At 38.0% G+C, this 14,507-nt stretch overlaps 1 protein-coding gene across 1 annotated transcript in view; it reads left to right on the forward strand.

The window, feature by feature from the left end:
- TRA2B (transformer 2 beta homolog) overlaps positions 1-14,507 on the forward strand; it is a gene marked incomplete at both ends in the record, with an annotated part of 65,810 nt that overhangs the window by 2,925 nt on the left and 48,378 nt on the right. The window contains 5 exons of the mRNA XM_080696558.1: positions 7,561-7,694; positions 8,854-9,016; positions 11,762-11,950; positions 13,346-13,461; positions 14,187-14,270. Coding sequence (XP_080552684.1) covers positions 7,561-7,694; positions 8,854-9,016; positions 11,762-11,950; positions 13,346-13,461; positions 14,187-14,270 — 686 coding nt within the window. The remainder of the gene's footprint in view (positions 1-7,560; positions 7,695-8,853; positions 9,017-11,761; positions 11,951-13,345; positions 13,462-14,186; positions 14,271-14,507) is intronic.

A 14,507-nucleotide genomic window follows, 5' to 3' on the forward strand; every position in this document is an offset into this window, starting at 1 on the left:
TTTCCCCTCTTTCTAGTAAAATTCCAAACCTGACTGACGTTAATGCTTTTTAGTTGAGTTCATATTTCCCTCAAGAACAGAGCTACAGTTGTGTTACCTTTAGAGCCTTAGCTTGGTTTCCTTTTTTTTTTTTTTTAACAAGGCATGGTGATTGGCATTTAGAAATTTGAAGTGTTTATACAGGTAATAGCTTAGGGAATGAGTCCTAGAATTAGGTATTGTCACTTTATTGATTTTAAGCTGCTAGGCCAAAAAAATTCCATTGTAGCAAATAATAGTCTTCAAATTCCCCCCAAAATCTTTGCTTTGAGTTGGGTTTTGGAGGTTATTTTCAGATTGTTTTATTAACACTGTGTATTTATTAACACTGTGGTATGTGACAGCTTGGATGAGGCCCCATTTTTGTTTTAAAAAACTTTTGTGTCAGAACAATAGTTTTTTAAAAAAAAAAGTCCTGAAGACATCCAAAAGAATGTTTATATTTGCTTTTGTTAGGAAGTACTGAAAGTATTGTCAATGTAAATCTTAAGAGTCTTTTTTTTTTTAATAAACTTCTAAACTGTTTATAACTGATTTAGGCAAGTAGGGTGGGTTTTTTTCCCTCCGTCAGAGACTTCTCCGTCTTTAAGGGTTTTTCTGTTCACTGGTAGATGGTTTGATTGCAGAAAAAATAAAATCGTCCTTAATGAGTGATAATTGAACTTTTTATAGCAAGGTCTAGACAGGGACATTTAACAAATGTGTGTAATAGCATTAGCCTTTAGAAGTTGGTTTTCTCAGCCGGGCATGGTGGAGCATGCTTGTAATCCTAGCATTCGGGAGGCTGAGACAGGAGGATCACGGTTCGCAGATAGCCTCGGCTACTTAGGCTCTCTGCAACTCAGTGAGACCCGGTTTTAAAAATAAAGGGGGGAAAAAAACAGGGCAGGGGGTATAGCTTGGAGGTCAAATGCCCCTGGGTTCCATCCCCAGACCAGCAAAAAAAAAAAAAAAGTTGGTCTTCGCATTTTATAAAGTGGCCACTTGAGCTTAGCAGAATTGAAGTAAGCCTAGCACTCATATTATGTAGTAGTGGCTTTGTTTTTTTTTAATAGGGGAAAAGAGTAATGAAATGACAGGGAAAGTGTCCCATATTGAAAACAGTTGTGATACCTAGAGCTTTAGCCTCTATTTCAGTCCCTTCCTTTAGTCCCTACCTAGATATAACCTTTAGGAGGCCCTAAATTTAAACCTGCTTGGGCATTCTGATTCCACGATTACATTTGTGCTACCAACAAGCTTTTTCCATTACATTTTAGTGATGGATATTTTATAAAATTATTGTGGCTCCCTTAAATTAAAAAAATTCCCAAATTAAATAGATACAATAATAGACTTATGTCTTTTTTAGAAGACACCTTTCAGGACAGCCATGGCTGTTTTTGTGCCCATAAAAATATAGCACTTCTCTCCTAGTTTTTTAAAGAAAACTCTTTCATCCTGCCCCTGCAAAGAAAATGTAGAAATTGACAGTAAAGTGCAGAATAACATTGAAAACTAGAATGTTTTATGCAGACATTATTAGTATTTATTTTGCTTACAGTGTTTAACACACAAACTTTAGTGAACTGCCATGTTGGTTTGGTTTTTTTCATAATTTGAGATGAGCTGTAAAAAAAAATTTCTCCAAATACTGTCATCTTAAAAAGCATGACCCCCCTATACCTGGAAGACTGATATTTTGTTTGAGGGGAAATTTTTACAACAGAATTGGTTGAAAATACATCTGTTAGATTCAAGCTTTCTTTTCTTAAGTTGCTGGCTTATAGTATTTGGTTGGCTTGATTATGTCTATGGATTTAGATTTAAATTTAGTAATTGGGCCATTCATAATATAAAATTTTATTAGAGCAGCTTTGCCAGGGGTGGGTTGAGTGCTAGAGTTCCAAATTGTCAGGTTCCCGAACATTGTTTAACAATGCTTTAAGTACACAGTACAAAAATGTGTGACATGTGTTTCTTTATTCTACCCAGACAAGTCACATTATTGTAAACCTCTTCAACCCTGAGCCTTTGTCATTATTGTACAAATGAATTGTCCGTGCTTTCCTTTCTTGCACTTTTGTATTAATGTGTCACTTTTTGACTAGATATGTGCTTTTGACACTTAACATTTTCTATCAATGAATACAATAAGAAGTGTGAAATGTAATTACAGTTCTTAAAACGTTAAATGAACAGTAAATGTTCAGTGGCGCACTTCACATTCAAGTTACACTTGATAAGTCTATTTGGAGTAGATCCGTGAGATTTACCATAGTAGAACCAACAGAAAACTGTAGTTTCTGTTTTTTCTGTTTTTTTTTTTTTTTTTTTAGCTGCATATTCTCGTTTTTTAAAAATCCAAAACTACAAAAGGGATTTTTTTTTTCTAGTTTCAGTTTTGGCACTGGATTTAATCCTGGAGTTTTAAAATATTCTTCATCCTGTTCTTTTTCTATTAAGGTTAATGTTGAAGAAGGAAAATGCGGAAGTCGTCATTTGACAAGTTTTATAAATGAGTATTTGAAGCTCAGGAATAAGTGAAGCTGAAATTTGAAAAAATAAAAGAAAGAATGCATGCTAATTATCAGACCAGAAGTCCCACTTGTAGAATATTGAGAGCAATTTGTGTGAAGTGGGGAAGATGAAAGAAGTCAGAATTTGAAACGGAAGAATGAAGAAAAGAAATAAAAATGAAGTTAAGATAAGAAGTAATCTGGAATCAGAAAGCACTACGCTAAGTAATTACTAGTCTGTTTATGTGTCCCTGTATATTTTGCTAAACATGCATGCATTATTTGTTTAATAGAAGAAAATATATACAGGGTAAAGAAGTGCCTTCCGAGGGAAACGTTTAAATTAGGTAATTCTAATTTTAACTGCTTAGTCATTATTGAAATGCAATTCTTTAAAAATAACTATTTGTAGTCAATACCAGGCAGCTATGAGCTTTCTAGCATGGGTAACAGTTGGCCTCTGTTGTCTCCTACTTAGATTTTTCCTGACTACAAGTTAGAACTGGTGGTCTTTGCCACCCCCCCTGGGGGGGCTCTTAGAATGCATTGACCTTCTTCAGTACTGAACAATGTAGTTAGGATGGTTTCTGTTACAAGTTTTCAAATGAATGTCACCCCCAAAATCCCAGCACAAAGCATTGAACTAGAATAGTTTGTAACTGTTTTCACATGGCATTAGTGGAAAGTTGTGACCATTTAAGTACTAATATTCAGATACCTGTGTGCCAGATGGGACAGTTCTTCAAATTGTTTAATGCCTGTCCTCACTGGGTGGCCAAGATTTCCAGTAAAATACGGTAGGTTTCTTTAGAAGAATTGGGAGAATTGAAAGAGGTAGCTAAGTCAAAGGGCAACAGCATTAATGGGTCCTTTTTTCCATTTGTTCTCTTTCTGCTATTAACATTTAGCTATTATAGTGTTAAAATAGATTATAAAATAGCTTTATTCTGGTTTGCCACCCTTACTATTTACTGAGAAATCCCCAAAGTTCTGCCTTCTCACCATATATTTTAGCTAAGAAGAGTCAGGTTGATGTAATGTTGCTACCCTGTGTGGGTAGTTAGATACACATCAAAATAATATCCAGGAGTTAGCAAGCAGCAGTCATTTTCTGCCTTAGTTGAGTATCATCCTAAAACAACTTGCGGGGATAGAGAGTGCTTTCTGAGAATTATCAGGTCTTATGACTCTTAGAGAAAATGACAAATGACCTTGCTTGAAAAATCTATTTCTTGATACTTAGAGCCTGTTACCACAGTGGAATATAAGCTTTTTATATTGTTTCTATATATCTTCGAAGCAAATAATTATTCCTGTGTACAGAAGATGGTTTTGTGTTTGCTCTGCCTCAGTTGCTTTGTGAAACAAATTGTCACTGATAAACCAATAGTAATATGAATAATGTTGACTTACTAAAAAGCAGGCCACAAAGTTGAAGTAATGGTTTTTTATTTTATTTTTTAAATTTTATTATTTATTTATTTTTGCAGTACTGGTAATGGAACCCAGGGGCATTCTACCTCCGAGCTACACCCCCTCCCCACGCGCTCGATTTTTTTTTTTTTTTTTTTTTTTTTTTTTTTTTTTTTTTTTTTGGAAACGTCTCACTGAGTTGCAAAGGGCCTCACTAAGTAGCTGAGGCTGAGAACCATGATCCTCCTGTCTCAGCCTCCTGAATGCTGGGATTACAAGCGTGCGCCTCCACACCCGGCTGGATATTTCTCTTAAAGCCAGTGGATTCTTCTATCAAGAGACTTGAAAGGTCCTTTGAGATCCAAAAGAGAAAAGGACCTGTTAGTCCCCTAAGCTTATAGAAAGCAATATAGAATCTAATTATATGGCTCAAGCTGGATAGTCTTAAGGATAAAAGTAAAGTTGACAATAATGGAACATCTCATCCATTCACTTACTCCTCCTCCCCCCTGAACCTTGGTGGCAGGAGGTAAGGGCTTGAAGACTGGCCTTTTGTCCTGGGGCAGATGTACCAGGGAAGAATGAATTAATCAGGAGGGATGATAAGGCAGAACAGGGAGAGAAGACAGAAACAGTCCAGGAAAAGGCTGTCAAATAAGAAGCATAACTTGTGGAATTGAGTCAGTGAGACTTAAACTAGCATCGTACCCATGTACTTTGATTTTCAGTAATGGGCAAGTGCCTGACTCCAGACCTAATAAGTAGTTAGGGCCCTGCATTCTGAAATGCCATGGGTACATAAATCTATGGGCTATGATTAATATATTACATCTATTAAGTTTAAATGATGCAGGGATTTGATGGTTATTGCTACTTTTAGCATCTCCTTCAAATAATTCTGATATTATCCCTGTTCTGAAAATTAGGGAGCTGTTGATTAAGATATTTTGGTAAAAGACTGGTACTTTATTTTTAACTGGATGTGATCCTTGTAGATTGTGTGTTAGTGTGTGACTAGGATCCAATCAATAAGATTTTTTTTCCCCTGAGCATTTTTTCTGGAAATTTTTTTTGCTTTATCTTATGAAATGTCCTTGAGGTTTTGGTGGCCTGAGTACTTCTGGTGTAGGTTTTCATTGTATTGACACCTGCTTCTGTCAGCTCTGAGAGTGGGGTTTTTTTTTTTTAAGTATTATGTATAGCTTTCTTGGACAGATTTATAGATTTGCCTATGTATTAAGGCATAAAGTTAATGTTATATTTTTAGTTCAGCCAGTCATTTTAGGTCATATTTCTTAGAAACTAATTCCTTGCATATATTTTCTCATGCAAGTTAAGTGGCCAGCACAACTATAGAAGGGTTATACCCTTGACAGGAAAGATGGTGGGGGGGGTATTTAGGTGTTAGCCCGTCCAGGTGGCAGTAAATGGGGAATGTGCCACTGTTCCCCCTACCTCTGGTTTAAAATAATTGCTCACAAAATATATCTACAATAGCTTGTTAAATAAAGGCAGAGTGAACTCTTAGGATTTGAGAAGAAACCTCATTTTCTAGACTACTGTTGGTGAAGCAGCTCAGCTTTTTAGAATAAAGCTCTTCCTGTTAAACACAGCAGAACCTTTAAATGAGATCTTGATTGTTTCTTTATATTCAAATTCATAGGTTATTTTCTGTTGACTAGAGTTTGCTAGTATTTTAACTATCAGCTTGAGACACTGATAGTCTTCCTATTTGAATTGTTTTTACTTTTTTAAAGTTGTCCCATTGGGCTATCTTTCTAGCACTGGACTAAAATCATTTAGTCCTTTGTTTGTCTTTTAGATTAGCTTTGCCCGTAATAAAAATGGTAGGGGGGCTACACTCTCATTTTGAGACCTTTAAGGAGAGATGGGAGATAAGTCTTTATAAACATGTTCAGAACATTTTTAAGAGAAATCTGAGGTCTTGTTAGTTCTGTGAAGCAGAGGGTATTACATCTTTTTTTAAGTATTTCTTGGCATTAAAGGCAGCAATTCTCACTAATAAAAAGTTGCTTTTTATTATGTCTTTACAGTCATTCATTGGGAAGAGAGGAAGGGCTATCACATTTCATGTTGCTTTCTATGTTTTGGGGCCTAGAAACCTGAATTTGTTTTTTGTTGTTGTTGTTTTGTTTTGTTTTTTATTTTTTAGCTATTTAAATTTTCTGTTTTGAATTTCAAATTTTAGTTTACTCTCATATACAAATTTCTCCTAAGCATCATAGGAAGGATCTTCTAAATTTCCTCTATTTTGTAAACCCAAGTCTGTATTTTAAGATATTCTAGACTAATTTGAAATCTGTATCTTTCAAGGAAGGCCAAAAATATTCTGGGGTTCTGCAGAGACCTATTTCTTGTAGTAACTTAGAATCTTCAGCTTTGATTCATACTCTACAGTGACTTAATATTGTAATGTTTCACAAGGCTTTATCCCTAATTCAGATGTCATATAATGAAAATTAATGTGCTTTGTGAAAGCTTAGCTACCCAGTTAGACTGGAGTGTTAGGCTACTGTCCTGATCTACTTTTTCATGCCTTTTCTCTGATTCGATTACCTAATGTATACATGTGCCTTTTCTGCTAATTGAATGTGTGCTGTTAGCTCATTAAGTATCTAGTTACCCCATTTAGGCATTCCTCTGTTGGTTTCTTTCTAGATCTTTTTTGTTCTACTAAGCCATCTAGTTTGATTGGAATGCTGTGAATGCAAAGTATTTACCTACATTTGGGTTTTACATTATAGTTCCTGCCCTCCTTTTCTTCCTGGGCCCTTGTCCTGATTTTTTAATGTGTCCTTTACATAACATTTCTAAGTTCGTTTATTCTCAGTTCTCTAGAAGTTTACCCTGACCCATCTCTATTTAATAAAGGAATCCGAATCTTTGGCGCTGTGTGTACTCCTCCTTATCTCTACATGGTTCACTGCTTTTCTGCCGTAGCTTCAGCTGATTCTTTTGAATTTCTTAGGAGCCTCCCAACATGGTTAGATGAGAATGAGGTCTTAATAGGATTTAGTGTCTGTCTGGCTGATCTTTGCTTTCCACTAGGTTTCTCTTTTACCACTGGGACTTAACTTTGACCATTGTCCTCCTCTTCTCAATCAACAGTAAATACAACTTGAAATTCTGAGGTCTTATGAGAAAAAAGTCATTTTGAAAATAAGCTTTATAAATTTTGTAGGGTTTTGTTTTGTGGGTTGCAACTTGACTGAAATAAAAGTATAGGTTTCATAGTTAATAAAGTTTTCCTTGTAGTTTAAAGTTCTTACCCTGGTCTTTATGGAATAACCGTCCCCAAATACAAATCCTTGGACAGTCCCTTGACCACTTGACTTTGGTACCCCTTTCTTAAGGAAGTGGGGTCAGGTAATTCTTATTCCTGCTTCAGAAAGGAAGAAGAAAAAACAAGTTAATATATCAGTTGGAGCAATGAAACTTACACCAGGTATACTTGATTCCTACCCTTACCTATGTTTTCTCATCTTTGGAAGAGGATTGCTCTCCCTCACCATTTATCTCACAGCAGCTTATTTGTTTTTTAAAGTTGCCCAAAAAGTATACAAATAAAACTTTTGACATCTACGTGTAGGAATCCCGTTCTGCTTCCAGAAGTGGAAGTGCTCACGGATCGGGGAAATCTGCAAGGCATACCCCTGCAAGGTCTCGCTCCAAGGAAGATTCCAGGCGTTCCAGATCAAAGTCCAGGTCCAGATCTGAATCTAGGTAAGAAAGACTGTCTTGAGATTTTCTTCTGTTTCTCTTAGCTCTGAAATTGGTATGTGCTTTGTAAATTAGGAAGATAGGGTTAGATCATTTGTTGTTCTATTTAATATTGGTACCGGAAATGAGCATAAGTTGTGGGAGAGAAATTTAATTAGTTTAAAGAGCTGGGCTTTTGGAGTCAGGGTTCACATCTTATCCTTATTTTTGCCGGGCGTGGTGGCGCACGCTTGTAATCCCCGCGCTTGGGAGGCAGAGACAGGAGGATCGCGCAGGTTCGAAGCCAGCTGCGCGCACTGGCTTAAGAGACCCTGTTTCCAAATAAAAATGTAAAAATAGGTCTGGGAGTGTAGCCCGGAGGTAGCAGGGCTTCCAGGAACCCCAGTACCACCAAAAAAAAAAAAATTTTTTTTTTTTTTGCTGGCTTGTGCAGATTGCTTAACCTTTTCAACTTTAGCTTCTAATCTATATAAAAAGCAAGTTGGTACCAATTCTTCAGAGTTCACTATGAATGTTAAATAAACTGTTTATTAGTATGGCAAGTATAATTCAGAATTAGCTTTCAGTAACTATAACTCCTGATAAATAGGTATAGCCTAGTATATTGTATATGTGTGTATTGAACAAGTAATAACTATGGTGTACTTTTTATGTTGGGCGAAGGGCTAAACATCCTGATTTGCCTGGGATAGTCCCAGTTTATGCCTGCTGTTGGGCATAATTAATACCACCTCTTTCCTTATGCATGTCCTGGTTTAGATGTCACTGGTCAAGAGCCATGTCTTTTTTGTTTAATTTGTTGGGTGAAACTATCTATCGTGGTGATTTTATAATATGTTAAATGAGTGAATGGTGGGCAGAGTGGAGGGGGGGACCAAAATAGAGGATATTCTGAGGGAAAGATGGACATAAATCAAGCTAGTTAAGTGCTGCGATCTCCCTTTATGTTACTTTAAAGAACTCTTAGGGGGAAAACTTGTGGTTTTGGCAGTGTTTACTGGCAATGTTAAACGGCTATAGACAAAAATATAGCCAATAACTTGGTGACCATGTTAGCATATGCCTAGATTATATCCTTCTTTTGGAGTTTAAATGTAATGAAAGAATTGAAAGGCATGCCTATTTGAGTTTAGTCATAACGTAGAATTCTTTGTCTTAACAGGTCTAGATCCAGAAGAAGCTCTCGAAGGCATTATACAAGGTCGCGATCTCGATCCCGCTCCCATAGACGTTCCCGGAGCAGGTCTTACAGTCGAGACTATCGCAGACGACACAGCCACAGTCATTCTCCGATGTCTACTCGAAGGCGTCATGTTGGCAATCGGGTATGGTTCAAAATGTTGAGGACAGGCCGGGCATGGTGGCACACGCTTGTAATCCCCGCGCTCGGGAGGCAGAGTGAGAGATTTCATCATAACATAGCATAGCATATGCCTTGCAGATTTCCCCGATCCGTGAGCACTTCCACTTCTGGAAGCAGAACGGGATTCCTACACGTAGATGTCAAAAGTTTTATTTGTATACTTTTTGGGCAACTTTAAAAAACAAATAAGCTGCTGTGAGATAAATGGTGAGGGAGAGCAATCCTCTTCCAAAGATGAGAAAACATAGGTAAGGGTAGGAATCAAGTATACCTGGTGTAAAGGTTAAGCTCGGGAGGATTGCGCAGGTTCGAAGCCAGCCGCGCGCTGGCTTAGGAGATCCTGTTTCCAACTAAAAATGTAAAAATAGGTCTGGGAGTGTAGCCCAGAGGTAGAAGGGCTTCCAGGAACCCCTGTACCACCAAAAAAAAATGTTGAGGACAGTGGGATACCTAAACTTCCCCTCCCCGCTTAATTCATTTACCTTTTAAATTCAGAACTGGCTTCGTTTGACAGTGGAACTTTACCAGTAAATCTTTAAAGAGGATCTTTCATGTTTTTAGATAATCCCTTCAAAAGCTAGTTTCCTGTCTACATCTGAGCTATCAGTTGGACTTGGTATTGAGAAACTGGTATAACAGCTCATCATACTAAAAAAAAAAAATTCCCTACTCCTTATTGTTAGGTTGGTGTTTCATCTATATAGCTCCATAGTAACAATAGACCTGTTTTTGGGGGTGAGTTCTTAAAATATATACAAGATGCTCTTTTTAATCTGAAGCAAATTGGAGGGGGCATTAAGGCTTTCTTTGTTCCATGAGAGACTCCGGATGAAATGGCACTTGATTTCTTTGTGTTATGGTTTTTAGGCCAAGCAGTTTTATGGAGGTAAAGGGATGTTTTGAAATAGAATGGAATTTTCTCTAGTTAAGTTGTTAATGTATGGCTGGGTGTGGTGCATGCCTGTAATCTCTGCTCGGGAGGCTGAGACAGGGAAACTACAGGTTCAAGGCTACCCTCAGCAACTTAGACCTATATCAAAATAGAAGGAATAGGAGTATATGTAACTAGGTAGAATGTCCCAGGTTCACTCTTCAGTACCAAAAAATGTTAGTGTATGAAAGGAATGGAACCCTTAGATAAATTCATCATAAAAACTAAAATATTAGAAGCACATAGTTCAAATTTTTTCTTCTTTTTTTTCCTCCTTTTTCTTGGCAGTACTGGGGTTGGAACCCAGGGCCCTTGTACCTCTAAGCTACGCCCCCAGCCCAGTTTTTACTTTTTTTGAAACAAGTCTCACTAAGTTGCAAATGGTCTCACTCTAAGTAGCCGAGGCTGTCTATATGGGTTTTAAGTTTCACTCCTTCCCTTAGAACTCCCTCTTCTCCCCCTCCACACCCCCCCCCAGCACTGGGGATGGAATCCAGGGCCATTCTACCTCCGTGCTTCACCCCCATCCCTATTTTATATTCTTTATTTTGAAGCAGGACTTCACTAAGTTGCTGAGGTTTGCTTACTGCGATCCTCTTGTCTCAGCCTCCCAAATACTGATTACAAGCGTGTGTTACCACGCCTGGCTCCCTTAGCAGTGTTATGATGAAATCTCTCACTCTTCAGGCAAGACATGCATCACCCTTTTGCCTAGGATTTTTATACTGTAATGTGCTACCTATACCAGTCAGCCATTTAAGAGCTATATTACAGGACAAACAAGACCACATTTAAATACTGTTGTTACTATTAATGAGTTGTTTTATATCATAGGTAGTTTTTTTGTTTTGTTTTGTTTTTGTGGTACTGGAAACTCTTCTACCTCTGGGCTACACTTCCAGACCTATTTTTATACTTTTTTAAATTTAGAAACAGGGTCTCTTAAGCCAAGCACGGTAGCAATCCTCCTGTCTCCACTTCCCAAGCGCAGAGATTATAAGCGTGCGCCACCACGCCCAGCTATCATAGGTAGTGTTAAAACACTTCATGCAATGCAAATGCTATGTAAATGGTTGCGCATAGAGTATTAAGGAATAATTACAGAAAAATCTGTACATGTTTGGTGAGATCAGTTGAATTCTTCAGGTGGAAACCCCATAGAGGTGGCTGCATCATCCTATTTTATTTCCCTTTTCCAGCCATTGAAGTCCCACTCATTCCTTAGCATATTAACTTCTTTGTTGTTTTTTATAACATTGACATTGTAGTAGGCATTGAAATAATGCATTCATATTGGGGTTTTTTTGGTGCTGTTTCAGTTGCTGATTGAACCCAGAGCATTAAACATGCTAAGCACAGAGCTGCTGAGCCATGCTCTCTAACCCCTGTAATGATGATTTAAAGTGTCCTAGAGCCAATTCTCAATGCACAAAAAAGACAGGTATAGGTTGGGATGATATCCATGGTTTTGGCTTAGAGTATAAAATGAGGGTCATGGAAGATGCCCCTTAAAGCTACAAATAAGATTTTACCCATGTAAGTCTCTTTCCTCCCCCCCCCCCCATTTAATACTAAGGTAAGGTTGATTTCAATCGATTGTGGGCTTGTCTAGCCATTCTTAAAACTTTGCCTTGTCTGGTATGTTAAGTATTTTTATTGTGAGTGGCTTTGTTATTGTCTGATCCCTGCCTTACACAAACACACACACTTCACCAGTCAACATCCTCCCCTTTGTTTCAAAGTTTAAACTCTTTTTTTCTTTTTCTTTATTTCTAGGCGAATCCTGACCCCAACTGTTGTCTTGGAGTGTTTGGGTTGAGCTTATATACCACAGAAAGAGATCTAAGAGAAGTATTCTCTAAATATGGCCCCATTGCCGATGTGTCTATTGTCTATGACCAGCAATCTAGGCGTTCAAGAGGATTTGCCTTTGTGTATTTTGAAAATGTAGATGATGCCAAGGAAGTAAGTAAACATGGACATGTGCCTCTATAAAAAGTGCTTGAAGCTGGGCATAGTGGCTCACGCTTGTAATCCCAGCATTTGGGAGGCTGAGACTGGAGGTTCGCGGACAGCTTCAGCTACTTAGTAAGGCCTACCGCAACTCAGTTAAACCCTGTTTCAAAATAATAAAAAATAAATAAATAAATAAAAGCCAGGCGTGGTGGTACACGCTTGTAATCCCCGCGCTTGGGAGGCAGAGACAGGAGGAACCCGCAGGTTCGAAGCCAGCCGCGCGCGCTGGCTTAGGAGACCCTGTTTCCAAATAAAAATATAAAATAGGTCTGGGAGTGTAGCCCAGAGGTAGAAGGGCTTCCAGGAACCCCAGTCTCCCCCCCCCACACACACACACACAATTAAGAATAAAATATTGGGCAGGGGGTATAGCTCAGAGGTCAAAATGCTTCCTCTGGGTTCCAGACCCGCCCAAATAAAAGTGATTGAAAAAGAATAACCTGAGCAGGGCGTGGTAGTGCACGCTTATAATCCCAGCATTTGGGAGGCTGAGACAGCAGGATTGTGGTTTGAAGACAGCCTCACCTACTACTTGGGCACTTTGCAACTCAGTGAGACCCTGTTTCAAAATAGAGAATTGAAAATAGGGCTGGGGTGAAGCACTGAGTTAGAATGCCCCTGGGTTTTATCTCTATTACCATTAAAAAAAAAAAATAAGGAAGGAGGGAGGGAGAGTAACCTGGTCTAGAGAACAAAAGTCCTATTTTGCAATTTGTTAAGTTGCCCTTCACAGTTCTTTGAGAAATAAGGTACTAAGAGACACAGCATATTTGCCAAACAGTATAGGGTTCTTGATTCATAGTTCACTTTTGCTGAACTTAGTTCCCCCCAAAAAACTAGTTTATCTGACTTTATAGTGCCAGAAACTAAGACACACACACACACACACACACACACGCACACACGCACACACACACACACACACACACACTAGCCTGAATATACAAACTAAAGGAAAATAACACTAGAAAAGAAATTTTGTGTTTAGGATAAAGGCTGTTTCCTTAAGTTGTAAACAAGCTTTAGTGACTTTGAGATTTTTGTTTCTGAATGCATATTTATCAGTAGTATATATTCTAGGTGAAAGGAATGTGGGAATTTCAAGCTTTCTTGGTCCTTTTTTCCAGAGCAGGGCATAAATTAAGTGAACTTTTTATGACTTAGCTTTGACAAGTGAATATTAATAGAGGGAACAACCCATTTATAAGTTTATAGACCTTATGTTCTAGCCAGCATTAAGTAATTTCAGTGCATTTAAGTGGAATACTCGATTGGTCATTACTTATAGCTATAGGTTATTGTTTTGTCTAGGACGTATATGACAAATTAATTTATCTTTTGAAGGCTAAAGAACGTGCCAATGGAATGGAGCTTGATGGACGTAGAATTAGAGTCGATTTCTCTATAACAAAAAGACCACATACTCCTACACCAGGAATTTACATGGGGAGACCTACCTAGTAAGTTTCCTTTAAGATAAATGTGATGTGCGATTTCAGTTTGTTCATATTCTTTTAAAAAGTTCAGGCGAACTCTAACCCTAAAACAAATTATTTTTCCTGATCTTTTTAACTAGTTAAAGCCATATTCAGTGAAACCCTCAACGAAAACATTGTCATAAATTTTGACTTTGCTGATTTATATGTTCTGTTAAGGATATTTTTCCATAATAGCAATTTATATACTGTTTAAAAAGGAAGAGTAGCTGGGCATGGTTGTATGCGCTTGTAATCCCAGCATTCGGGAAGCTGAGAGTGTCACAGGTTCGTGGACAGCCTTAGCTACTTACTTAGGCCCTCTGCAAACTCAGACCCTTTTTCAAAATAAAGAATAAAAAATAGGGCTGGGTTGTAGCTCGGAAGTAGAATGCCCCCTGTGTTCTATCCAAAGAGTAAAGGCTAGTCAAATACTGGTGAAGATTATAATAAAAAGTACTCATTTCCAGTTACAGCAGAAAAGACCTGCAAAGTAGAGTCTCGATTTTTGCTTAGGGGGAGGAAAACACAAAGATTTTGCTTGTTTTTGTCCCTGGAACTTGGCTGTTGGTATGATAATGCTAGAAACCAAATGAGCCATGCTGCATGGTGTCACCCTGCTGAATATCTGAACCAGTATTTAATAGTAGAATTCAAGAAGATAGGGAAGACCACTTCAGTGGTTTTAAAAGGCATACTGTTGTTTATAGTGGCAGTTCACGCCGTCGGGATTACTATGACAGAGGATATGATCGAGGCTATGATGATCGGGACTACTATAGCAGATCATATAGGTAAGTGATATAGAAATGTTGATTTTTCTGAATCAGGTTTACCAGACAATTTAAAGCAGCATAAAGTTTTAGACTTCAATAAAAAATTCACTGCTGAGGGTGTATAGCTCAGTGGTAAAGCATTTGCCTAGCCTGTTTATGATCCCTGGGTTTGATCCTTAGCGTGCGTGCATGCGCGCGCACACAGCTTTTTATGCTAAGATATAAGAGCTAGAATTCTAATGTTAGGGTTTATTG

Source organism: Muscardinus avellanarius (genome assembly GCF_963383645.1).
Source record: "Muscardinus avellanarius genome assembly, chromosome: 5".
NCBI lineage: Eukaryota > Metazoa > Chordata > Mammalia > Rodentia > Gliridae > Muscardinus > Muscardinus avellanarius.